This window comes from Echiichthys vipera (genome assembly GCF_963691815.1).
Source record: "Echiichthys vipera genome assembly, chromosome: 9".
In the NCBI taxonomy this organism is placed as follows: domain Eukaryota; kingdom Metazoa; phylum Chordata; class Actinopteri; order Perciformes; family Trachinidae; genus Echiichthys; species Echiichthys vipera.
Window position 1 is genome coordinate 10576004 of NC_139834.1, and position 25886 is coordinate 10601889.

Below are 25886 nucleotides of genomic sequence, written 5' to 3' on the forward strand. Positions count from 1 at the left end.
GTGTCTTTAATTTTTGAAATTGGTCTGATGAACTTGCAATTGTGATGTAGTTTGAGAAGGAAAGGAAAATCAAATAGTCATGTGTGACTCCTGTCGGTGCCTACTGGGTAAACTGTTTAAAGTTATGTTAAGGATAGGATTAGAACAGCCTATAGCCTCATAAACACTGTCATACACGACCCAATGTCAAGTGGACTGGGTTAAATCCACTGCAGGTCTCCTGAAACTATGCTAACTCAAAGACATCACTGCTCCGACGGACGCTTTCTCTTCGGACAGGGGTTTAACGAGTAACCCATTAACCGGACACTTTCTGCTGAAGGAGTCTGCGGTTGCCGTCAACGACGGCAGATGGTTATAATGGAAAGAGAATGCGTAGCTGTTCTCGCGAATGCCTGTATGTTTAGTTTCATCTACCTGATCAGTCTTTACAGTTTTGTTTGAGGAAATGTGTCAGTCGTGTTTTTTCCGTTGCTTGTTTTTTATGGTAAACAGGAGAACGATGCTCTTCCTAATAATTTATATCTCTAATTAATTTTCTAAATTAATATATCTGTCTTTGAAACCTGCTTGTGTAAATATGTGTGAAAATTTTATTCACCACTAAAAAAAGAAAAAACTTTTTTAGGAGATTTGTTGTCATGCCGTTGTGGGAAAATTTATGAAAGTCAAGAGATTAAACCGGTGTTCATACAGTCTATGAGTATCTCTCAAAAACATCATCATCATCTGCAGCTGCAGAGGCACCAGTTACCAGGGTCCCTCATTTAACCGAAGCAACGGCAATTCAGTCTGCTTTAAGTTTGATTTTGAAGTTATCACTTGTCAGTGTGGACACGTCAGATTTTTACTGCTATATTGTTTCATCTGTGGCTGCTGGTAATGCAACCACATAAAAGTCTACTTTACTGGGCTATTTTCATCATCATGATGTTTTTTTTTAATTGGACGGCAAAGAGGTCCGGTGCTATTCCCAAGAGATACGGGGCTATAGCCCCAAATGCCCATGTCTATCGACGTGCCTGATCCTAATTATCATAGGTAAATACCCCACCAATCCAGGGTTTAGAGAATCAAGTCAAGAATGCCCAAACAAAAGCCTACAGAGAGTGGAGCACTGGACTCCCAAATGTTTAAAAAAAAATCCAATTACACCCTCCTGCCTATGTTCACTGGATTAGAGAGGTAATGTTGGGGTTGGCCCTGGAAAAAACAGGTATGCTGTACACGGGTTGGAAGACAAGTATGACAGAACCTGGTCGTAATTCATAACCCATATCAAGAACCTGCCTTTTGCCTGACCTCCTGCCTTTGTTCATTCATTTATTCATTTTCCTTTCTCTCTTTTTGGCTACCATCATAGTCTCCTCAATGCTCATGTCCTGACTGTTGGGACCCATTTCTTATACTAGAGATCCAGAATGTTGGTGTTATTACCACAACGATCAACACAGATTAGTCTGAGTCCTTTTTGTCCGAGTGTTTTTTGTTTGTTTGTTTTTTTCCTTTCTTGTACTGGTGTATGTTTGTTTCCTTCCTTTGATGTTTTTACTTACCTGTTTGATACGAGTGTTTAATGTGTTCGATGGGATGCCACCTGGATGGGGTGGGTTCACAACTTTTGTTTGAAATGCTTAATCAATTATATTATATTTATATATTGAAAAACATTATAAATGAAGTTGTAAAAAATCCAATTTTAACGTGAATTAAAGTACTTCTGCAGGAAGTGAACGCCAAATTATCTGTCATGTTTAGTAGAGCCTTGTACTTTATAACAAGTGTTAGTATGGTAGCATTGTAAGCTAAGATATTAAATATGGTAAATATAATATCATCATGTTGTCATTGAGCTTGTTATTATCGCTGTATTGTGACCCATGGTCTTTTGCTCTGAATACAAAGTAGAGGAAGAAATAGCAGAATATCTTGTGTAGAGTGCCGCAATAACAGTCTTTGCTCAAATGTAATTGAATGTGAACTCAGTTAAATGTAGAGTTTTGTCCTTACTGTACTATAACACTAAACAAAAAGTATGGAATCAGTTTGCTCCAGTCGTCTAAAACACTACAGCTCAAATGTTGTGTTTTCATGATAAATCCCAACTGCCCCTGACCAGAAAGCGAGTCCCTTTGTGTGACACACAGCAGTGACTCATGGGAGCCTCCATGTTGTCTCATGTGCTGGAAGGCTGGATGATGTCCAAGCTGCTTAGCCTGAAGGCGTCCTAACTTTCTTTTTTCTGTCCCAGCTGCAGGGTAAGCTCAGGACATCGGCTGGCATTAGGCTGACAGAACAATCCCTTTAAGATCTCAGGCAACAGAGACCGTCTAAAATCTTTATTATATTGACCTTTTCTTATTTGTATGTTTTATATATTTTATATATATATATATATATATATATATATATATATATATATATATGTGTATGTATATATATATATAGTCAAGAGCAGAACATGTATCTGCTGTGCTAAAATGAAGAAATAATTGAGCTCTCATATTTTTCAGCAGCTGGCATTGTAGCTTTGACTGCTCAAATTGAAGAAAAATAACAATCACTCTCCCACAATCAATACGGAAGCTGTCATGGCCATTGACTGCTCCATATTTGAATCTGTTTGAACTACTCTAGGTTTTCTGTTTTCTCTCCCTTGTGGCATCAACCCTTTGTTTAAGTCTGAATACATTTTATGCAGCATAGCATCAACACAGCAAGACAGTGATGGATTACTGGGTTGATGGTGAGATTATGCAGGTGAGACAGCTCCAAGCCTTTAATCCCACGCTCTTTTCAAGGAAACTGTGTGATAGCGGTGCTCTATTAGTTCTGTTTGGAAGATGCATTTTTTTTTCTCCTGCTTTTAAACTTTTAGAAAGCCATAGCTGGGTACCAGGCACACATGTAACTGTTAGAGATTGAAGGATTGGAAACCACTATTGTATAGTGACAGCTTCACCCAGAGAACACAAGCAAACTGTTGGGATTTACTGTATGTTGTGCTCTTCGTTGTCCCTCTGGGCTTTCAGAATTTCACAGCAATGCTCAGCAGAATGAAATCAAACATTTAAAAAAGAAAAGACATCCCCCCTGCCAGCATCCTCTCAGTAGGCCTGCAAGTGCACACTAATTAAATGGCAGAAATTAATTTGAGTGAAACCTAACAGATCGAGAAAAAGAATGCACAGGAGGCGACAGCCACACAGTAGCTTTCTGTCACTGTGCTTGGTGATTACCAGCAGTGGTATGGATTGCTTGTGGAGGGATTTCCAAATGGCAGGAGAAAAGGGATAAAATAGTGCCAAGAATAGATGGCAAGGCTCTGGGCAGCCTTCACTCATGACTGCCCTGGGAATTGACCGCCTGGGCTCAAGTGGGCAAAGTGAGTTGAGTCAGGACTGAATCCTGAACTAAAGGAGCTCCTCCTTTGTGGCCAGAGTATGGTAGATGGGGGATATCTGCAATCTAGGGTCAAGAGAGACAGCTTCTTAGATTTGGTCTGCTCAGTTTTAAAAGTCAAGTTGAGGGGCCCAAAAATGGAAGTCCACTGGTCTGTGAACACACTGAAAACAATTGCTTTCTGCTTGTTTGTAAGGCATTTTTATCATTCTCCTCGGTTTATTTGTTTAAGTTGGACTCAAAGTGTAGGGATTTCAGCGTGTGCATGGGGTTTTGATGGACATCTGAACACCCTAATGTCTTTAAAGATCAGGTAGTTGAACCTTTGCAATCATAATAGACGTCGACCTTGCTTATAGACGTCATCATCCCTCAGAGGTTTTTTTTTGTTGTCCAACTGCTTTTTGACTATTTTCCTCTGACAAAATCTGCAGTAAACACTCCCCCTCCACATCAGACCACCGCGGATAACAGTCGCATATAAATAGTCTCAGGACCGCCGTCAGTGCTCATGTTCGTCCAATGGCCATGCTCGTACATGGGCTCTTAGTCAAGACTTTGTGCAAATTTACTGTACAGTAAAAGCCGCACTAAATACACAGTTGTGATGTCACAACTAGACTATATATTGGTGGAAAGTGCCGCTGCAGCGCTGTTACAGTTACTCCCCGGGTGCAGAGACGCCAAGAGTGCTGATGCTGAAGCCCACAATTGCAGACCAATCAGAGCACAGAGAAGCTGTTTGCTCTCATTATAATAATAATGATAATAATACATTTATAGGCGCCTTTCTAAACACATTTAAGGACACCATACATTGTTAAAAACAGTGCAACACAAACAATAATAAAAAAGGGGAGTAAACAAAATGATCAAATCGGGTTAAAATAACAACAGCACAGTGCAAATGACATCAAAGGGGAAAGGCAGTTTTGAACAGATGGGTTTTCAGTTTGGATTTGAAGTGAGGGAGTGAGGTAGTGTTCCTGAGTTCTGGTGGTAGACAGTTCGAGAGCATTCAGCCGCTCTGCTCCCCATGGTGGTGAGACGGGCAGGTGGGACAGTCAGGTGGATGGTGGAGGAGGATCTGATAGTGCGGGAGAGGGTGGCAATGTGGAGGAGGTCGGACAGGTAGGGAGAGGTGAGACTGTGAATGGACTTAAATGTTAAGAGGAGGATTTTGAATTCAATGCCAAACTTTATTGGGAGCCAGTGGAGCTGTTGTAGGACGAGCGTGTATCCCCCACTCTTTACCGTCTGTAATGTGTCCACCTCCACCACCACCAAAAACGAATAACACTTCTATTGTTAATCGTGTTCTAGTAGAGACTTCTTGCAACTATTAAACATATGTGTTTGAAATTGAGATGAAGACAATATATGTTAATTGGTTATGAAGAAAAAATGCATGTCAGACTTGTTTTTAAAACCCCAAATATGTACCTTGTCAATTTTGATACCAGAGGGTCACAAAAGTCATATTATTCATGAATAGATTGACCATGAGAAAATCCATGTAAAAGCAGATATGTGCATATATTTGAGAGCTTCTAAAGTTTCAGCGTCTTCACTGTAGGCTGATGTGATAATCCAATAAGAGTACACACTGTGTCTCAACACAGTGAAATGCTGAGGGGGAGTAAGGTACTGTGCCTGAGGGCCTCTGCTTCTAATGAGGGAAGAGGGAGGCGGATGCAAGGTCTTTTCTTCCCAGACAGCACAACAGGCTAGTTAACCCACTTCTTTTTGCTCTGTTTATACCTAGCTACCACCTCTGCTCTCCTCATTTCCTCTCCACAGTTTCAAGCTCACTCCTCCACAGAGTGTGCCTGCTTGTACCTAATTTAGAGAGCATCTGTGTGGAAGTTGCCCAAGCTACCACCCTCTCTGTTTGAAAGCTTATGATTGTCTCAGCAAGTCAACTTCGATACCTGAAACAGTGCATGCTCCTGCAGTTTCTGGCTGCAGCAGCAGTATCCCTGGAGTCAGTCAATGTAGCTGTTCAGTGATGTATAAGAGACACAATCAAAGCCTGGGGCTTAAACTCTACAGTCTGTTTTGAGTATCATAAGCAACCAGCCACTAATTACCACAACTGCTGATGCACTTTGCTCCTGCTTATATAGCAGTATAACAACCCGACTGATGAGGACAGACCAAGAGCTGGACCCAGTGATGAGGGGATGCAGAGAGGGAGCTTTCAACCCCAATCCCTGGGCGTAAATTACATAACAATATAGTAAAATATTCATGACACACCATGGGGACGGAATCCTGCCTGCTCTGAAGTGCTGAGCAAACAATTTGCCCACAGCCACTCTAAGACTGTGAGGAGGATAAGGAAAAAGCCTAAAAGTAAGGAACTGAAAAACAATTGCAAGCATGAAGCCAGTTACTGTCAGGAAACAAGATATTTCCCTCATGAGGATGGCAAGGAGCATTAGTTCCAAAATTATATTGGTGGAGGTCTGTTGCTCTATTGTATGCATTCATGTGTGTTTATTAAATCATCAAAGAAACATGAAAATTTGATGAAGGAAATGAACATGGAGCTCCAACAAACAAACAAAGCAAACCTACTGTAAAGCCACAAGCAGCTATGACCAGCACAAAACACCCAAACCGAGCTAATTAATGTTTCAATCATTGTTTTCTGGACTATCCATAACACTTTAGGAAGTGTTTTGTATGCAAAAGAAGGCGCTATCATAATCATCTTGAGTTTAGTTTCAATCAAGCAGTTCAGATGAGGAAAATAAATGCAGGTTGAAAGAAGCCAAGCCTGACTTTGGAAGTCATTACAGAGAAGTGGTGAACAGTGAGACCCTCCCTGCCACTCAAGGGAGTCCTAATTATGGTTTTATGTGGCTTTAATGATGGAGAAAAGAGCCATAACCCGCCGAGCCATGCCTCGCAACCTTCGCTCTACTTATTTGTCAATTTCCTTAAGGCAAGCGCAAAGGGTGCATGTAATTGCAGCAGAAAGGTTTCTGCTGTACAGTATCTTTCTGGCTTTTACACAACAAATAATATGTGTTCAAAGTGCCACATTATAGACAATTATTTGGTCAGTTAGTTGTTTGTAACTTTGTCAGTTTTTTTATTTTGATTACGCCCACTCTCTTTCAACTTATCTCCATTTGTTTTAGTTACCTGTATTTCCTACAATGCCTTAGGACAATTGCCAGAGAATAATTGTCATTCATAATTGTGTTTACAACTCACCAGAGTTAATGCATTTCCCCAAGAGCTGAGAGAAAATGAAATATTTTTAATTTAATGTCCAATATGTTATAATAGCATCATTCTAGTTTGCATTGTAACAGTGGCAGAAGCTGTAAATAGGGTGTTGGTTCTTGTTTATTGCAATAGTAATGCATTGACTTGCAGCACTATTAAAATTATAACCTTTTACCTAGTAAAATATTTGCGTCAAAAGCCTCCTTCTTCTAAAAACCCACAACAAAACAAAATACCAGGGCAATTATATTAAAACAAAAAATGCAATCAAGTAAATTGAAATATAATGTGAAACACAGGATGGAGGATGGCAGAGATAATGAGCTAAATTAACCAGAGTGGGACATTTTATCAACTTGTTTACATTATTAAATTTGCTCGCATGAAGATTAAATCCTGAAGAGAAAATTATAGAAACGGGGGGCAAAAAACTAAGAAAAGGGGCTGATATGCATCTGGTTCGCTATATGCATGTGCAATATCATCTTGTGACTCCTGTAGTGTTAATATTATTAAAAATATTAAACTCAGTATTATTCTTTTCACCTGGGGCCACTTTTATGCCCCGAACAAATCACATTTCCATGGCTTCTTGTTTCCCTATCAGTGTGATTCATGAAAAACTGTTCCGCCTGTCAAGTGCAAAACAGAAGATAAGTCGATTAAAGGCTTTTAAAGCTCCCAATTCTCTACAATGTTTATTTGAAATACTACAGAAATGAATATCTAAAGAACGCATTTAGAAAGGTCGCTACCGGTGTTATGACTGGTTCTGGTTTTTAGTTGCAATTAATGCAGTCTACTTGACATTAAGTGTTACCTGATAAAAACAAATATTGAACAACTAAAGCATCTAAAAGAAAGAAAAAGACAAACCAGGAAGAAGCCACTGTTTATTTAGCTGATTGAAGGTGTTCCAATAGAAAATGAATTGTTGTTGTACAATTATCATAGTGTTACAGTGCTCCAACTTGACAAACCCTGTATAATGTTGGGATAATTGTCTCCCAGATAATTTTTCTATAGATATAAACTATAAAGATAGAACCACTGTAATCACCTTGACTGTAAACCATCCATGTGTTATTCTTGATGTACTGCCATGACATGTTGGTGTTCTAAAACAGACCTGAAATGTGTTCATCCACTGACTTGAGACTTTCAGACTTTTAAAAGCTAAAATTCATGTAGAGACTGAACACCATATGATTATTTTCCCCGTTAGTCATTAACAATCCATAGTTGAATGTGGATGTACTTGCACATTATCTACTGCCTAAAAGTCTGTTATTTGCTTTTTCCTCCTTCGGTCGGATCCCGCTGCTAATACAGACAGTCAGACAGGAGCAGCTGATGGTTATTCTGCTGCAGCATTGTGATATGCAGAACATGCTTGCTCCCTATACCTCTCAGTGCTTGTATCATGTCATGGAAAGACTGGAAAGGATTCTAGGATTGTACCAAGGAATGGTACAGGTCATTCAAGGCACAGGTCATTTCCAGGTCATGTCCGTTCCAGGATAACGGACAGCCTGGTGCGTGATTAAAGGACCTAATTTCCATTAAGTTGAGGCTGCGTCATAATTATACAAACTACGATACGGCGAATGGTCAACTCGCCCGGTCATATCCACCATGCAGCGTGTGGCCAGATCTCCGACTCTCCATAGAAAATGAATGGGTTTGGTCAACTTCATATACATCACTGGATCAAGTGATCTCCACCATCATACTGCAGGAAAAGAAATCAAGGCACAAACTCTTGCGTTCTTCTTTTCAAACTGCTAGAGACTTGATTTTCAGTTCCAGATAAAGTGTATGTATGTGAGTTATCTCTTCCTATGAAGAGTTGGAGAGAGGCAGTTGTTTAGTAACCATCTTTTGAAATATGTTGTTTACTGCAGCATCCTTTAGCATTCTCCTCTGTCCTGCAGTGGGATATGTTCGTTGTGTTCAAGGCCCTCTCCAGCAGTCTGTTCAAACTCACTGGGCAGATACTTTTAGGGCCATTGTTCATAAAAAAAACAAGTTGTTTTTTTGCTTGCTCTGACCTTCAACCACAAGTAGAAAACTGCTGCACTATTCAGTCCATCCCAGCTGTTTGGCCTATCAGAATCTGAGTTGCACTATACTGACATGAAACATTCTTTGCCCAAGAACACTGAGTCACAGATAAAACAGATCAATACCCTTTAGAGGAAAAAAAAGAAATGCTGAATAATTTGTTCCCACTGCAGGATTTGGCATGCTATTTGGAACACACAACAACTCATTGGCAGTTGCTGCCCAAACAGAGGCTTGCCAGAAAGCTGTGTGAAGATGTCTCACGCCTGTTACTCTGGCAGTTTCATGTGCCCTACACAAGGAGTCTGGCAGAATAACAGCCATGTTCAGTGGAACATTTAGGGTTGGGTCTCTAACATTATTGAGACCTGTGTGGACTCCTTTAGTTGTGACCCCTGTCTTCTGCTGGGAGGTAAAGGTCTCATGGATAGGGTAGATAATTTGGACTTTTTGGTAATGTGTGTAGTGTATGTCTCTCTTCCACACTTTGCTATGTGCTAAGGAAAGGCTCATAGGTGTCAAGACTTTCTGAGGAATGTTGCTGTCTCCAACATGCCCTCTTTGAGCTGATTGTGGACTAGTTGTTGTTGATGGCCTGCTGTGGAAGAATCCCTCCACAGACTTAGTGTATATATATATATATATAAAAGTCCTGTGCAGCCTAAAAAGATGTTTCCAGGTGACATTGCTATGTTTGTCGTGCTGAGCAATGAGACAGTGTCTGTGTGAGATAGGTCACCAACCTCCTTTTTCCTCAGCTGTAAGAATAATAAAAATGTACTGCCCTGGTAGTGAAAATCGTGTGACAAGTACCAGAAGAAGACCTGGAAGTGAAGTGTGATGGCTGGATACTGATGCCAGTCTCATACATCACAAAAAAAACAATGTAGCAAGGTATGTAGGAATGCAGCATGTATTGTTGTGACATGTCAGTCCGCCTTGTGGCATGGTGTATTGTACTATCCCACCTCTTGCTCTCTGATGAGCAGTAAGTCAGCCCCAGGATGGCAACAGGCAGGTTGAGGCATTATCCAATTAATGTAACAGCAAGGAATTCAGGCTTCATTTTCTACAGGGGCTTTTTAAAAGATGAAGCCTGTGAAAAGAACAATTGCTTCATATTATATTTCTTGCTATTTGAACACCAATGGAAGCCATGTTATCCGCAACTTGACTTGCTAAATGGATGAGATCCAGGAAAAGTGAGGGCATTATACATTTACTTTATGCTCAGCCCCATAGGGTTGAATGTGGTTCATGGCGGGGCACATAAATGCACATGTTTATTGATTAAATTCATTAAAAACTATCATGACCAAGCAGCAGCCTCCAGAGCTGAAAAATTAAGCCAATGCTTGAAGTGCCAAAAACTGCAGCTTCTCAAATGACCACTTGAGGCTGGCTCCAAATGTCAGTCAATCTCCATAGACCCCTATGTTAAAATGCCCAACTTTTCATCTTTACAGCCTGGTAAGGGAATGCCACTTTGAGTGACAGTTGGGTGCTGTCACAGGCTTCAATCGGTCTGCCTTAGCTCCATCCACACTCCACCCCTTAGCCAATTTTTGGATTAGCTGGGAGTTAGGCAACGTCACACGCTGCCAAGCTGGTGACGGCCTGGAACCACCTGGAACAACCCCACTTTGAGCTTTGTTTTGGATCCTCCGAAACCTACGCGTGACATCATAGAGACTACATCTCCATTGAATACAATCTGTGATCAATCCCTAGCAGTCTGTAAGAGGCACTCACATATGTTTATAGAGCTAGGGTTACAATAACCACCATCTTCTTACTCATAATATTGGGATGTTGTTGATGACCTGTTTTGGGTTAGGGTTATCCTTATGCTCATTAGTTCAGTTGTGGCCTGTAGTTTGGTTTGACAGCCTCGAGCAGGTATTACAAAAGTCCTGTCATATATTGTTTATGTGTTGCTCTCATTTGCACATTATTTTTGCATCTGCTGAGCCAACACAATGCAAAGGCTAATTTTATTCACTGTTTTCAAGAGCAGTGCAATGAGCTCATGATACCATGCATGATTTCCCTGAATTAATTAGAAGAAGGCAACACTAAGGACTCTTGGTAAGTTAATGTCATTAGTGAGGAGAATTATGGTGTGATGATCAGTGCCTACTTTTCTGAAACTTATTGAATATAAGCTTCTGAGGAAAATAAAAAGGTGAAAAATAAATCAATAAGAACACAGACTGGGAAATGCTGAATGAAAAGTGTGTGTGTGTGTGTGTGTGTGTGTGTGTGTGTGTGTGTGTGTGTGTGTGTGTGTGTGTGTGTGTGTGTGCGTGCATGGATGTTTATTTCATTTAAGTTTACTCAGCTTGCAGTGTGGTGATACTGACATAGTGTCAGATTAAAATTCAAAGTCTATCTTTTGTTGATATTGTTTTCAGCTGAAAGTCTCATCTCCAAAAATATGCTGGATGAAATATCCTGTGGGGAATACTTTAATATATCTGTGAACTGCATCCATGATCAGAAAGATATTGAAGAAAAAGTAAAGTAAGAAAGATAAATGCTGCGAGAGAAACTGACCTTGAAGAGACGCAAAATGTTGGCTACCATGATTGACACGGAGCTGGCAGATGCACCAATCACTCCCACCACTCTCTCAGGCTTAGTGATGATGGGCGGCCCTCCGCTGAGACACTTGACATCAGTTGAGTCTTTCTCAATCAGTGCCTGAACGAATGTCAGCGACTGCTCCAGAGCATGGGTGTCCCGGGAGCAGGTGTCCAGGATGCGTGCTCCCAGAGTGATATTAGGCAGCAGCTCATTGTCATTATTAATACGATCCAAGGCAAATAACATGGCCTCAAGCCTGTGGATCCCTTTCTCCTTCTTCAGCTCCCCACATGCTTTGCCATCGTTTCCCCTTGCATGCACTGGGAACAGCCCACCCAGAGATATGTCCCCATCAATGCGTATTGAATTGAGGTGTGTGTGGCCTGGCATTTTTGGTTTGGCTGCCAAGGCGATCAAGACATAACAAGCCAGCAGCAACAACCGGCAGAAGACACCTTTGTTGCAGCCAATCCACTCTCTCTCAAAGCCTCCTCGCAGAGTCATAATGAAAGGCTAAATCCGCATCCAAATACAAATTCAAGTCCTTTGAAAATGAAAGAGATGTGCACACATATACCCACACACACATACAAATGACCTGAAGGTTAGCCGCAATGTTTTTCAGAGCACAGTCGTCCTCAGAAGTCTCTTCTCATGGTCTTTAGCTCAACAAAACCTTGGTAATACTAATTATGCAACCTGTCTCTCTTTATCTCTTTCTTCTTCTCCTCTTTGTGTTTCACTGTTTTCCTGCACCTGAAAGCGATGGCTACATGCAGGAACTAAACAGCACAGACGTGAGCTGAGGCAGAGTCCACAGAGAGCGTTCTCATAAGGCAAGAGCAAAGGTAGTTAGAGAGTTGGCCTCTCTTCTCTGCTTCTCCAGGATCACTCAGGTGCAATGAGCGCTCCTCTTGGTCCTTCAAACATGCAGAAAGTCACAAGATGACTGAGTGGGTTCCACTGCAGGCCCCTGAAAAAAGAGAGGAGAGGTGTTAGACTCTCAGGAAACAACAGAAAGAGCAACTCTGTATTTTCTTTTAAAACAAATGGGAAGTGAAAGATGAAATGGAATCACACTGATCTGATCAACGGTAGATGCGTTTATGCAGTGGGTTTGCCTTTCATTAACTCAAGCCATTAGATGGGAGACAAGCTGCTGTGTCACGCTCTCCATATTTGAATTGATATCATATTCATAACAGCACGGCACATTAGCATCAGAGAGTCGAAGGTCCGAACTAGTTTCTGGATCCTAAAAGTTGAGCAGAAATAATACCTGGACCCAGCACTCCACACAGGAAATCTGTTCTGTGTTGCACCCATGCCTAGACTGCTTTCAGAGCACCGCAATGAATTATTTCTATGCGCCTTGAGCATAACTGATTCGCTGCTGCTTGGCACCGTTCCATAGACTTCACAACTACACACTGTTCTGCTCATGGAGATCCTTTCCAGAGTGTTTTACCAAAAGGTTATGAAATATAGTGCTAGATTAAGAGTATGGTAGTCTGATAATCAAAGAAACAATATTCCACAGGCAATGAACACGTCTTCTCTTTGCACATTTGATCCCTCCTACCCCCTTGTACAAATAGTGGTAATGGGTATAAGCTCGCGTGTGTGTGTGTGTGTGTGTGTGTGTGTGTGTGTGTGTGTGTGTGTGTGTGTGTGTGTGTGTGTGTGGGAGAGAGAGAGAGAGAGAGAGAGAGAGAGAGAGAGAGAGAGAGAGAGAGAGAGAGAGAGAGAGAGAATTCTCTCAACAGTACGCCTGCTTCCCCCACAGTGCCAGACTAATAGAGCACAGGATCTGGACACAGTGGGAGAGTCCTTTAGACCTCCCTAAATCCCTCTCTCTCAATTGACCATCTCTCTCTCTCACACACACAAACACGCACACACACGTCTGTCAGGCTGTACTTCATGCTGCTTTTGTATGCTAACATACCACCTCCCACTGTTGTTGGGCCTGTAACGGAGGACACAGAGGGCAAAAGCTCGTTCAGGACCAGAAAGTTGTGCTACCTTGCAGCAGCTGTCGAAACCTGCTCCACAGTGATGGTTGCAATTATTTTAATGGAGTTTTACTGTAGGCGTAGTGGCTGGCAGTAATTGCATCTTTTTCTCTAATGTTGAGTACGTTTTTGTAGAACTATCTCATTGAAGAGGAGGTATCCAGAGATTTGCAACAACTCATGAATTAAAGACAGTGTTGCCGTCTCCTTGTGACGTGCGCGTCTTTGCTTTCTTTTACTTTGGACATCAAATCAAATAATAAAGATGTCCTGCTCTAACACTACACAGTAGCCTGTCTTGGGCTGCATCTCCCATCCTGCTGGGAACCAAAAGGAGATATTTATATCATCCTGTACAGATCATCCCCCTAAAACACAGCATCCATAATGGATGAAGGCCTACCAGTCACTGCAAAACATCTCGTTCTAGGGGAAAGCCTAGAAGAGATGGATGAGGGAAGGGTGGCTAAGCAGGCTTGGTCTTTTGTAATAGAGTTTAAAACAGACAAACAGGCAGGAAAAGAAACTGCCGTTTAGAGCGGTGCCTGGATAACGATGATGGAGCGCCACCTGCGTTTTGACACCATGTAGAAGGAAAATGGCCCATGTTGTATGCACCGTAGTTATTCCCCAGAGCACTCTATGCTTTACATTGATATATTTGCAGCATGGCTGGCCAGAAAATAGCTTTTTAATTTGACAATTGTATTTCTCTTTGTGGGCATTGTGGTAATAATGTTGTTTTCAAAGGGATCATAATCTCAGCCTGAAAATTAAAGAGAAAAGCTGCAGGAAAAGTCTCTCGCTTCTTATTTCAAATCACCTTATCCTTCAGCATTGTGATCACAAACTCTAGTCGAGATAATTACATTGCACCTGTGAACAAAACAACCAAATACATGTCTTGAGTGCTAGACAATGCTGTGGTAATTGAATCACATTTTAAGATCTTTTTGGAAGGGATGGACAGCAGTGTCCCTTCACTGTCACCACTCTGTGAAACACTGCCTGCACAGAGGCAGCTTTACCAGATGTTTAGTTGCAAGGCCCAGATGGGCAGATCAGATAAACATCAGCTGTCTGCAGAGAGCAGGAGTTTGGGGAAATTGCAGAATCCACACAGCAACGGTCTCCCCTCACTGCGAAGCGGAGGAACTCCAGCTTCCTCTGCACTCAGCCACAGTCCCCCTGCTGCTGCGTGCTCTGTCACACTGATGGCTGACAGAGCTGTAGGGGTTTCTCCACTAAAGGTTTCTCTAAAATGGAATCACACATCACCACAGAATAAACTTTTAAATATTGTATATGCTGGAGTGAATTTATGAGACTGGAATGCTTTCTTTTGTTGGCGTTTGTGTGCTTTCCACACAGTTGAGTGAGTGGGAACCATTCATTTACGTTAAATTAATCACTATTAACGTCTGTTTGTTTACATTGTAGGGTAAATTAATCAGATTTACAACATTCAATTATCACTTAAGCCATCTCACCAGTTAGCATCTCTCTAACGCTCAGTTAATTTACAAAATATTTTGCACTTTTAAATTATCTTGAAGGAAAGTAAAGTCGGGGAAAGCAGTGATGTCAGGTCATTCTTTTTTTAATAGTAATAATAATACATCATATAAAGACTCATATTTAACAGCTGCCATCAAATGACAGTTATGGAGAAAAAAGCTATTCATGATTTGATGTTTTAAAATATATTTTAGAATCTTGGTAATTGCTTCTAGAGCAATTAGCTGCATGTGTTTGGAGTTTTTATTTGAATAAAGGCTCTTTTTCAGCAGCACCACACACTCTGTTCTGACATTTTAATTGAGTGCAATTTACTTAAATTTGTAACGAGCATGTGAGAGTTAATGCCTACTCGAGAGTCTCTCATAGATTTAACTAAGTATTTTAGAGGTGGAAAAAGATTAAATGCTAAAAATGAAGGGAGACATAAGAACTGCCTCTGAAATAGTAAAGAAAAGTACAAACCTTTTCTCTGCCAAATTATAAAAGATTGCCGACAGAAATTCTAAATTTTAAATCAGCCTTTGGCTTCTCGCGAGCCAACAACAACACAGAAAGACAAGCAAATTCCCACCAACTCAGACTGCTTCTGAGACAACTCGGCCAAAACATTTGCAACTGAATATAATTTCAGCATCAAAGTCATCTTTATAGTTGGTGTTTACACAGTAAATGTCTTTCAAAGTGAATTCCTCGGTTAGTGTCTCCTATTCATTAGGAGTTTTGATTAATATTAAACACTTGAACTATTGACTCCCATTGGTGCTGCAGCTACATCCATACTGATCGAATAATGGGTAAAGCTTTGCAACCAAACAAACTAGTGTGAATATTTTAATTTCCCAGAATCTTTGCACAAAATACGAGGGCTGCAAGTGTACTGATAGTATTACAGTCTTTTTTTAGTATTTGATGGTGCCATGTTTAAATGTTTTATTCAGTCTTTCTAAACTCTGAAAAGCACCAAAGTACTGCTGCAAAAGATACCCGTCGATTTTACGTCCTGCCGTCTCTGCAAAGCCTCACAATGACATGCGTCCTGCTAATAGGTCTGTCACGGTGTAGTTGGGACCGTGTGACAGTGATGTCCTAATCCGACAGAGAGCTGCTGTTTTGGCCGTTCTGCCTCAGCAGAGGAGATACTTAGGCCCAAAAGACCAATATGATTACAGTCAAGAATGGATATAAAGTCCTCAGGACAGAGTGTGTTACGCTGTCTGTCTGTCATTCAAAATGGATTTTGTAGCTTCAGATGTGTTACTTATATTTCCATCATGTTCTTTGATTGCATTGTTCCCACATTATGTTTTTTTAATAAAAAATTATCAGATACATTCATCCGCATATGAGTACAAAAGGAGAGCTGAAGATAGGAGAAATTGATGCAGTAGCTCCTCAACACTCAATACACAGCTGTTTACTGTCATACAGTAAATGTCATTTTTACTTTTTTTTTAAATCCCTGCAATTCATCAGAGGAGAGATTTATAGTATAGTATAGTGTTCGGTTGCCATGGTATAATTTTTCAATGACATGGACAGTTTCTGTGTCAGTTTCTGCTGAAATACAAAAGAAACAGCAGCTTAATTATTATAGCCGTCAAACTGATGACTGTGACTTTTGTTTTTAGACAATAAAGGCAGCGACGAAAAAAGCCCGTCCTCATTGCCGAGGAAAGTAGTGACTGATCCTATAAAATCAGTGAATCACTGGCTATGGTGATGAACAATGCAGTTTATTTGCAACTCAGTATATTGCAGGAGGAGAGAATATAATGCAGTCTACAGTATGTTACAAATGTCCGTTACCATCTTTATATGTGTAATTGACACTTTTTGGGTATCGGTACAGCCAAATGGTAAATTGCATGGATGGAATAGCATATTCCGGGGGGGGGGGCTGGACATCTGTGAGAAACTTTCCTTGTATAATGAGTCAGTTTCAAGGAAGTGAAGACAAAAAACAAGGATACAAGGGCACAGGGGCATAGAAAGTGCTTGAAAGAAATGGAAAGCAGAGGGGAGTGTGCATAAAGCTTCATTACATGCATTTTACCTCTATATACTAGGCTATCTGCATTCATCCCATCTCGATAGCAGACATCAGACACCCACCTCAAAGCTAATTCCCCTTTTCTCCATTACCCTCTTCCCCCTCTCCAGGACACTGTCCATTAGCTCACTCAACCAGAGCTGGAGATATTAGGGTCGATTCATATTCGCTCATTAACACTTTCTTCATGCAAAATGCAGATTCCATAAACAAACAGTCTGTGTTACTGCCCTGGGCTAACAGGAAAGATGATTTTGTGGAGAATGTCTAACGGTGAAAATGCAGAATGAGTCAAAACAATTTTTTAAAGAGGTCATAGAGACATAATAATGAGAGTAAAGATTCACAAGACTATTTCTTTTGTGTTTTTACCCAAATAATATGGTGCTTTGTTATGGAAAATGATCCCAAATGTGATATAAGAGGATAAGAGTATCTTCTGTGTATGAACAAATATCTTCCTCTCAGCTGGAACCCCTTTGTTGCCTCTATAGATCAGGATGATGATAGAAATGAATCGCAGAATTGTTGGTTGGATACAGTGTTGCAGCAGTTGCATGACTCTTTATACAAATTCTTTGCTACATGATGCAATTTCCACTATATGTGGTTTTAAACCATGTCTCTTCCTCCCTGCATGTATGTAGAATGTGAATTATTCATAGCTAAATCCTTCAAGGCTCTGCTAACATATGCGCATTTAATGGTAAAAGGATCGTAGGGGTGAAAAAAAAAGATATGACTTTGTCCTGGTATTTCTAATTCAAGACAGACTTATTTTTAGAGAGAGAGAGAGAGAAGAAATGTTTGTATGAGAGGCAGTGAAGCAGGCAGTAGCTGAGGCTTTGTGTGTGTCCCACTTTGCTTGAACTAATTTTTCATGTCGCACTACAGTTTACAACATCAACACACAAATGCACCTTTTGAGCTTTGCTGTTGCGCAGCCAGGCGCGGTAGTTTATAAGTGCTTGAATCAGGATGTCCTAAATGGGCCAATTGAGACTGACTTAAGGAGTGGACAGTATGAAGAATCAGCAACAGTGTAATTATTCAATTATTCAAAAACAAGGCTGGAGATAAGCTCAAATAGCAACATACCGAGCATTCTATTCTTTCATCAGTGCAGCTAATTATTGTTGCTTATAATACCCCTTTCCCACCCAAAATAATTTTTTTTTTTTTTAAACGCAAGAAAACCCGCTAAAATTAAGTGATAGAGTCCTGTCCTATTGCTTTTCTGTTTTCTTGTGTGTCAGGTCAACCACAAGAACACGCCAAGAAATCAGGGTACACAGTAGAAAGCAGCATTGAGACCATAGTGACATTTTGCAGTGTTAACTTATTTTTTTATATCTCTATTCAGTCTCTCTTTCAAACTCATGCCGGCTAATTTGGAATGATGTCCAAGCGCTGCCTGGGCAAAGACGAAAATCATTTTTGAGATTTCGAACATTGCACCAGAAAAGGGGCCAAAATTAGCGTGTCCACCCAGGTGTCATGTTTCCATCACTGCCAGTTGGAACGGGAGCCGATAAATAGACGTGACTACTACAGTCACTTGTCCCAAGAATTAATGCTGATTGCAAGGGGTCTTAGTCATCGTGAGCCAAGAAACCCTAATAGAGATTCACCAGTCTAAACTGCAAAGTCCAACAAAAATGTAGATGTTGAATGTTGGACAGTTTCTCACAGTTGCTCAACATGTGACGTTTGATTTGCCAGGGTTTCCAACCAAGTGAGAATTAATACAACCGATCAAACTGATTAATAGTCAGGCCAGATGATGCTATGACACTTGTATCCTGCACATCGATAAACTGTTGTCATGCATGGGGAGATGATGGATAAGAGAGACAGGAATGACACATTAAGTCAAAATAAGAGGAAGGAGTAGAATTTAGATGTATTGTTCACAGTAAAGACTATTTAGAAGTTAATTTAGAGGTATACAACCTTCTTTTAAGTACATTTCAGCCTATGGAGTTCCTACACAAAGTGGAAATGAGATCTCTAAAGGTCTGAAGAAACAACAAAGCCAAATTTATTTTAACCCAGACAACAAAGCTGAATTTCTTTCAAGCTAGAATGAAACATTTTATGTGTCTACTGCATAGAAATCAAATGAAGGAAGACTGTGGCAGCTGCCATGTAAAGCACTCTATGAATCCAATCTATCTAGCCCCAAGAACGGCACCCTAATAGTCAAGTAATAGCTGGCTAACAAGGCTGAGCACATTTCAGAGTGTGTAGGGGAGATAGCTTTGTCACAGAAAGCGAATGCTCAAAGTGCACCTCCCTTGGTGGTAACAATGGGGGGGGTTGTATTCGTGAGGAATCACATATTTGAAATCGCACATTGAGCTTCTAAGTATAGCCAGGGTTTATCTGGCTCCTGGAGACAGAAGCGACTGTATGAATACTGCATCCCTCCGGTTGCTGCCACCCTGTCAAAAAGGGTTTCAATGTTGAGGCATGCTCGAATGGATAAAGTGGCATTTTCATCATGAGAACACCACCATTCACTTCTCGTCTGTGTTCTTTTACATACAGACGTGGGATGCAGAGGGGAACTGACTGTTCCTGAAAGACTCAAATGCAACATCATATTTGAGGAAGATCTAGAGAGAAAGAAATCCTTCTTGAAAACTGTAAACATGAGAAAATGATGCATGATTGTCTCCACCAGCCAAAGTCCCAGTTTAAAATGAGGTTTAAGTGTCCAACAGGAGAATCAGGGCTGGAAGCAGTCTGTTTACAGTGACTGTGTCTCTTTCAGCTGCTAGAACTCAGTTGTTATTTCTACTATTTCCTCTGGACCAAAGAGTTAGTTCCTGGTAAAAGCAGACAAACTGAGTCCTGTAAATCAAAATGAAGTTCACTGCTGTGACTTCACTGTTGAACACCTGGACCTCATTTTCACTGGCACTGTCATGGGCAGAGGTGATCAAACCTTCCTTTCTGATGTATGGTGTTTTCAGGAAACATACAGAGAGCTCTAATCCCTACCAGCACAATGCTGGTTTGTGCCAAATGGGTGTGGTTTCTACCCCATTTACATTTGGCTAACAAAGTGGCATGTGCTGCATGTGATGGCCTGAAACAATGGCAAACACTAGAGAATGGACCCATAATTGGTGTGTGTTCTGGGGATCCTCCCAGAACACACACCAACCCGGAAAAAAAAATTTCATACAAATTTTCTGCATTTAGCCATCTGAATTAGTCTAGATTGGATCCCAAATAATGAAATCAACAGAGCTAATGCAAAATGATAATAGCCAGTAACTAACACATATAAGAGCCAACTCTTTGATTCATCTCCTTCGCAAATGTCCAATCTCTACAGCTGAATCCTGTCCAATCAGTAAGCTAACGGTATGTGGGCAAATTGGTTCTGCATTACAGTGACAGTGGAATCATACTTCTAGCTAATTTAAAGTTTGACTACAGTCAGTGAGCCAGGCAGGTTTATTCAACATTATATATTCAGTCCAAGATGGCAGTTAATGCTAAATGGCATGTTTCTTACCTTTTAAAACATAAACAGTCAGACTCCTGTGTGGATTGATAGACTATGACTATGATTGACTGTCAAAGCATGCTGTGGCAAACAAACAGTGTTGGGTTCAACCGAACGAACTGTGATGTTGTTTTGACTTGTTTTTCTCAGTTGCTGAAAATATCGGAAAAATAAATTGAGATGCTTGCAAGGATTGTATTATAAGTTTAGTTTTAAAAAGACAAAAAGTAGGATAGCTACACTTTCTTTGCTCCCCCTAATTGATTAATGGCAATGCATTTGCTCCACTTGCTCCATTGCTCAGGTGCCTATGTATGTTGCCCAACCTGGTATTTATAGTATTTACTTGTTATTTACTAATTTACCCCAAGAAGTGTTCCCACAGCTTTAACCACACCTGCCACTGTTTGATCATTCAGTTCGATTGTCAGCCAATAAGGCTTCAATGTAATACCTGTCACTGTGGCTTTCCCCACCAGTCACGACAAAGCATGTGAAATGCTGGCGGGGCCAAATGGAGCGTACCCTGAGGGACTTGAATGAGTGTCAGGAGGTCACAAAAGCAGGGCCCTAATAACACATTTATCTCCCAGTGCACAGAGAGAAACACTGATGTTCTTGTTTGATTCATCCTCTGTGCAACAGCTCAGCTGAAGGAAATCTCAGGAATTTTAATCTCTGGGTTCCTATTCCGTTATATTCATTGCTTTATTGCTATATTCATCAGTTTAACTGGTTCCCTTTTCACCATGTTCATGGCTTCTAGTGATTTTATGATTTTTAATGTTCCTGTACTGTAGATCCATCTTATAAAAGAGCTTGCTCGTTGTCAATGGTGTATTGTGAGGTCACCTTTGCTGCAAAACAAATCATCCCTGTTTGGGACAATACAATTAAGAGATGAAGTTGTTGAGCTGATTAGTGATAGACACTAAAACAAGGTTGTACTGGACACCTGTCCAGTACAACCTTGTTTTAGGCTGGAGCAAATGGTGGCTAAAAAAGAGCATAGAGACTCTTGTGAAGGTTAATACAGTATATATAGTACATTACTAAAATTAACAACTCCTGGAAATTACCTTCCTACCCAACCAATTTGCCACAGGACATACATTTGGAAAGGAACGTACATAGGAAAAATTTTGCACATAGTATCAGCGACGCATTGCGGTATTTAATTAGTATTTCTTACCATATATAATGCAACTAAGGCCTGGTTATTTCCCCTAGCAATTAATCTGCTGATGATTTTCAAAAGGAATCCTTTAGTCTATCAATTGTCCCAACAAAATGAAAATTGTCTCTTGCAGTTTTCTAAACCCCAAGGCGATGTTTCTAATGTATTGTTTTGGTCTAAAACCTAGTTATCAAGCGATTATCATAATAGTTGGCAGTAGTACAATTTCTGAATAATCGATTAATCGTCTAATTGTTTAAACTCTAAACAAATGGCTTTATGGTTATATTACTCAAAACCTGTTGGTTACAATAAGGGAACAATCATCATTTTGATTAAATGTTGAAAAAGTCAACTGTGACATGAGAACAGTAACTTCAACATATTGGGAAATGTTCTTTTTTCATTTTTACCAGTAACTTCTTAGAGTCTCCTCTAATTGCTGTGCAACTGATCCCACAATATAAACCCTGTAAAACACTGATTTGTCGGTTTTACACTGTTGGTGGCAGATTCGGTTACCTTTTGACTAAGCCAGCTTTCTGATAGCTAAGTGCTGGAGGTAGCCTCATTTTTACCATACAGAAAAGCAAGAAAGTGTTTTAGCAGATTTCCAAAAATATCTAACGTTTCCTTAAACCAAGCCACAATTTTCCCCTAAACTTAGTCAAGTGCTATTGTGGCCTAAGCCTAACCACAACTAGGATGTGAAGTTTGGTCTGCAAAACCATTTAGTGATCTTTTAATATTATTCTTAGGGAAACATGGTTTCAATAAAATAGTTGTTGTTATATTCAACATCCCAAAAATGATGAAACCTGCATATATCTAACACAATAATGTTCTTTGCTCAGGCTTTTTTGGCACAGTAACTTCATGATACACTATGTTACAGGTCAACAGTGGATTGATATTGAGCTTCTGAAGCATCAGGCCACACACTTCTTGTCACTCCCTACAAAGGTCCCTGTCAACATAACAACTAATACCCTTTGAGGCACACTCACTTCCTGGTGCTGTCATCTTTTATTTTTTGTGGTATCATTACTTAAAAACTAGAGAGCAGAGCCCGGCTTACTTAATGCTGTCTGCCAACACTGAAATCTCTCTTCTATATTGCCATTCATCTCTTCTTAGAGGGATCTATCCAGCTTCAAAGGGAATCCAGTCAGCCTTTGGTCTCATGACATGGATTTAATCCCCAGACTAAAGATTTTATAGAAGTGATTTTTTTTTTTTTTTTTTTGCCCTTCTTCATCTTGTCAAATGTGCATGCTGGGCAACTGGAGTATGGCTGAAAGAACATGTTATGAGTATGCCAAGAGGACTGGAACTGAGTGTTAAATACAGGAATACAAACAGCAAATCAAAGTGTATTATGTTGTAAGCTTTGCATCATTGCTAATTGGGTTGCCTCTGCGCTCTTACTAAAATCTGCCAAGCCTTTTTCTGTGATTCTTGGCAGAGACTGTCTCGCAAACCATTAGAGGTACAGTAAAGTGCTGCAGGCAAATATTGCATGATGATTGTTAAAGTCAAATGATTTTACAGTAGCTTGGAAACAGTATTTGTGTGTCAACCAACTGTGCATAAAAAGCAGTAAAACCAAGTTGAAGGTTTTCTCGATACTGTGCCTGTGTACTCTTGGCATTCTTCTCTATGTGGCCTTTCCTTGGCAATTTCTGTCTTAATTGATGTTTTGTAGGGGTCACTCGCTGCAGTCAGTTGATGGTTTAGGGTTGGTGTGGATGGGTTGTCCTTTTCATTTACTATTTTCCTGTGATTAACGGCTATGCAAATACACTTGACTTGACTTTATGAACACAGAATCTAAAATCTGCCATTACAGCAGCATTTTCAGTAAGTCACAATGCAGTCCATGCATAAATACATTTATCAGAACACGTCCAGCACATGGCTTTGTGACAGTGGCCCCAAGCTCAGCCTCAGGGCCTGTCAGCCTCTGACGTGTTCTGCTGCGGACGATGTTTGAGGACTGAGAAGTAACTGCCCTCTGACTTTATAGAGGCTTCTTTCAAGGGGCTTTGAATCAGTGACAGTGAGCTGCAGTGATTTAATGTGTTAATGGCCAAATAAGACATGATGATGTCAGTCTGTCCAGCTCTCCATCAAACCCACTGGAGCTCAATGTCCAAAGCCAAGTCACTTAACACAGCCCTTATACTGTATGCTCTATAATCAGCATGACTTCATGCAAGAACACATCCTCACACTGCTTATTATTCTGTATTTGTCTTAAACATGACACAAAACCTTTACAAAAACTGACGCATGAATGAATGGAGTCATTTCTCAAATGCTGTTGTCTGCCTTTAAAAAACAACAAATTAGGATTTTTTTCACAATTTTCACCCTTATACTTGGTTGCAAGATATGCCCCATATATTTAGAGCTGAAATGATTAGTCAATTAATCAATTCATCCTTTAAGTCATTTTTAAAACAAAAATGCTCAAAATTGATTGGTTCCAGCTTCTCAAATGTGAATATTTAGTGGTTTTCTGAGGTTTTTATGTTAATAAATCATATACTTTTGGGATTTGGACCGTTGGTTGGACGCAACAAGCAATTTAAAAACATCATCTCATTAATTTTTCACTATTTTCTGACATTTTACGTACGATTAATCCGTTAATCAAGAAAATGATTATCAAATTAATTGATAATGAAATGAATATTAACATCTTGAATATGCTTATTACAGTAGGCAAAGGTAAGAGAGATCAAATCTGCTTTAACTTTATACCAAAGAAAACTAGGTTTTGAAGCCAGAAAGTAAACATATACAGTACATCATAGGAATGCACAAATGGCAACAAATAGAGGAATGTAAAATATAAGACTATAAATAATATGAGAAAGCAATGTTCCAAGATGTTCTAAATGTGTCTGCTGAAAATTACCAGATGCATTAATGACCACAGACAAATGCCTGTATTAATAAAGAACCGTGAGGCTGATGTGACTCATTGCTCTACCTTGCCGAATGCAAAGACATAGAAAATAAGTCTTCCATGTCAATACTCAGAAGCTGTAGACACTCTGAGCACGGCCTTGTGCCTCCTTTGTGGCTTTCAGGAGGAAACACATTCGATTCCAGGGTTCCTGTATGGTCTCGCTGCTGTTAAATCCTTGTGTCAAACTTCAAGGTCTGTGTCTCACAAACATCATTTTTGCAGGGATAAAAGGGGGCACCTTACAATTCAGGGTCCTTTGACGTACTTGAATGCTTTTGAAATGCTATGATTCCCTCTCTCTCTCTGTCTCTCTGCACCATCCATATTACAGGCTTGATGTGTGCATCTTGGGTTTTTACAATTGAATATGTTCCATTAATTATTCACCCCTCCCTGCTCTATCACAGCCTCCTTAGTCCTCTTTATCTCTCCCTTCAGTCTCTTTCGTTGAATTTTCCGCAGCAGATAGTGGAAGATTCTTTGTAGCAAAGCTTAGCATAAACCAACCTAACTTTTTGTAAGACGGTCCTTTAAGTGAGGCGTGGGACCTGATAATTGTTCCTTTCATCTGTCTTGTTGATTCTTGGATCAAAGAAGATGAGGAAGAGCATGAATGGGACATTGATTGCAAACCACAGCCAAGAGTTGGATGGGAAACAGACCCACAACAGTGCCATCTGTGCTTGGAGACCAAGGCAAATCATTTTTGTGAAAAACTCTGTTTCTGTTTCATGTCCATCTTCGACATTACAAAATGCTCACCGATTGTGACTCAAAGATGCTGAAATACTGTTCCAGAAAGCCCCTGTGCAAGTTCCCAGGCCTTGCGTGTGCCTCTGCAGTCATCTCAGCTAGCATAGCTTAATAACACATTTTGTTCTAGTAATTGTGCTTAAAAATTAATGCAGGTTTTGAGAGCCAGTCTACTGCTAGCATTCATCATGTTCTGACAGCTTCCCCTGAAGATTAAGCATTCACCCTCAACGCCAGAGGAAAATAGGGAGGAGCCCAGATGAGAAACAGGGTCATTAACTTGAGGCTCCTCAGCGGAAATAGGTGTCTGATTGAGCAATTGGGATTTTCCAAGAAAAAAGCTTTGAAAAAGACTTTGATCCATAAAAGGATCATGTAAAGATTTGTATGACTATCTTTGTGAAATATGGGACAGCTTGATACTGTGTGGTGCTATGGTGGAGATTAGTATTGGAGCATAATTTGTCTTCTCTTGATGCACTGATCTTTAGGTTCTGGATGAGAAAAAACAAAAGCTGATCACTAAGCCCATCAGGTGCTGTCTGTGCGGTAATCTAAGGTGCATTTGGAATAGATTCATT

The 25886-nt window shown here is 40.3% G+C and overlaps 1 protein-coding gene across 1 annotated transcript in view; it reads right to left on the reverse strand.

Moving 5' to 3' along the window:
- Nucleotides 1–25886, reverse strand: part of LOC310951568 (metabotropic glutamate receptor 4-like) — a 176411-nt gene that overhangs the window by 115425 nt on the left and 35100 nt on the right. The window contains exon 2 of the mRNA XM_083919858.1: nucleotides 11263–12265. Within this exon, the coding sequence (XP_083775984.1) occupies nucleotides 11263–11796 (534 nt within the window). The 5' untranslated portion in view covers nucleotides 11797–12265. The remainder of the gene's footprint in view (nucleotides 1–11262; nucleotides 12266–25886) is intronic.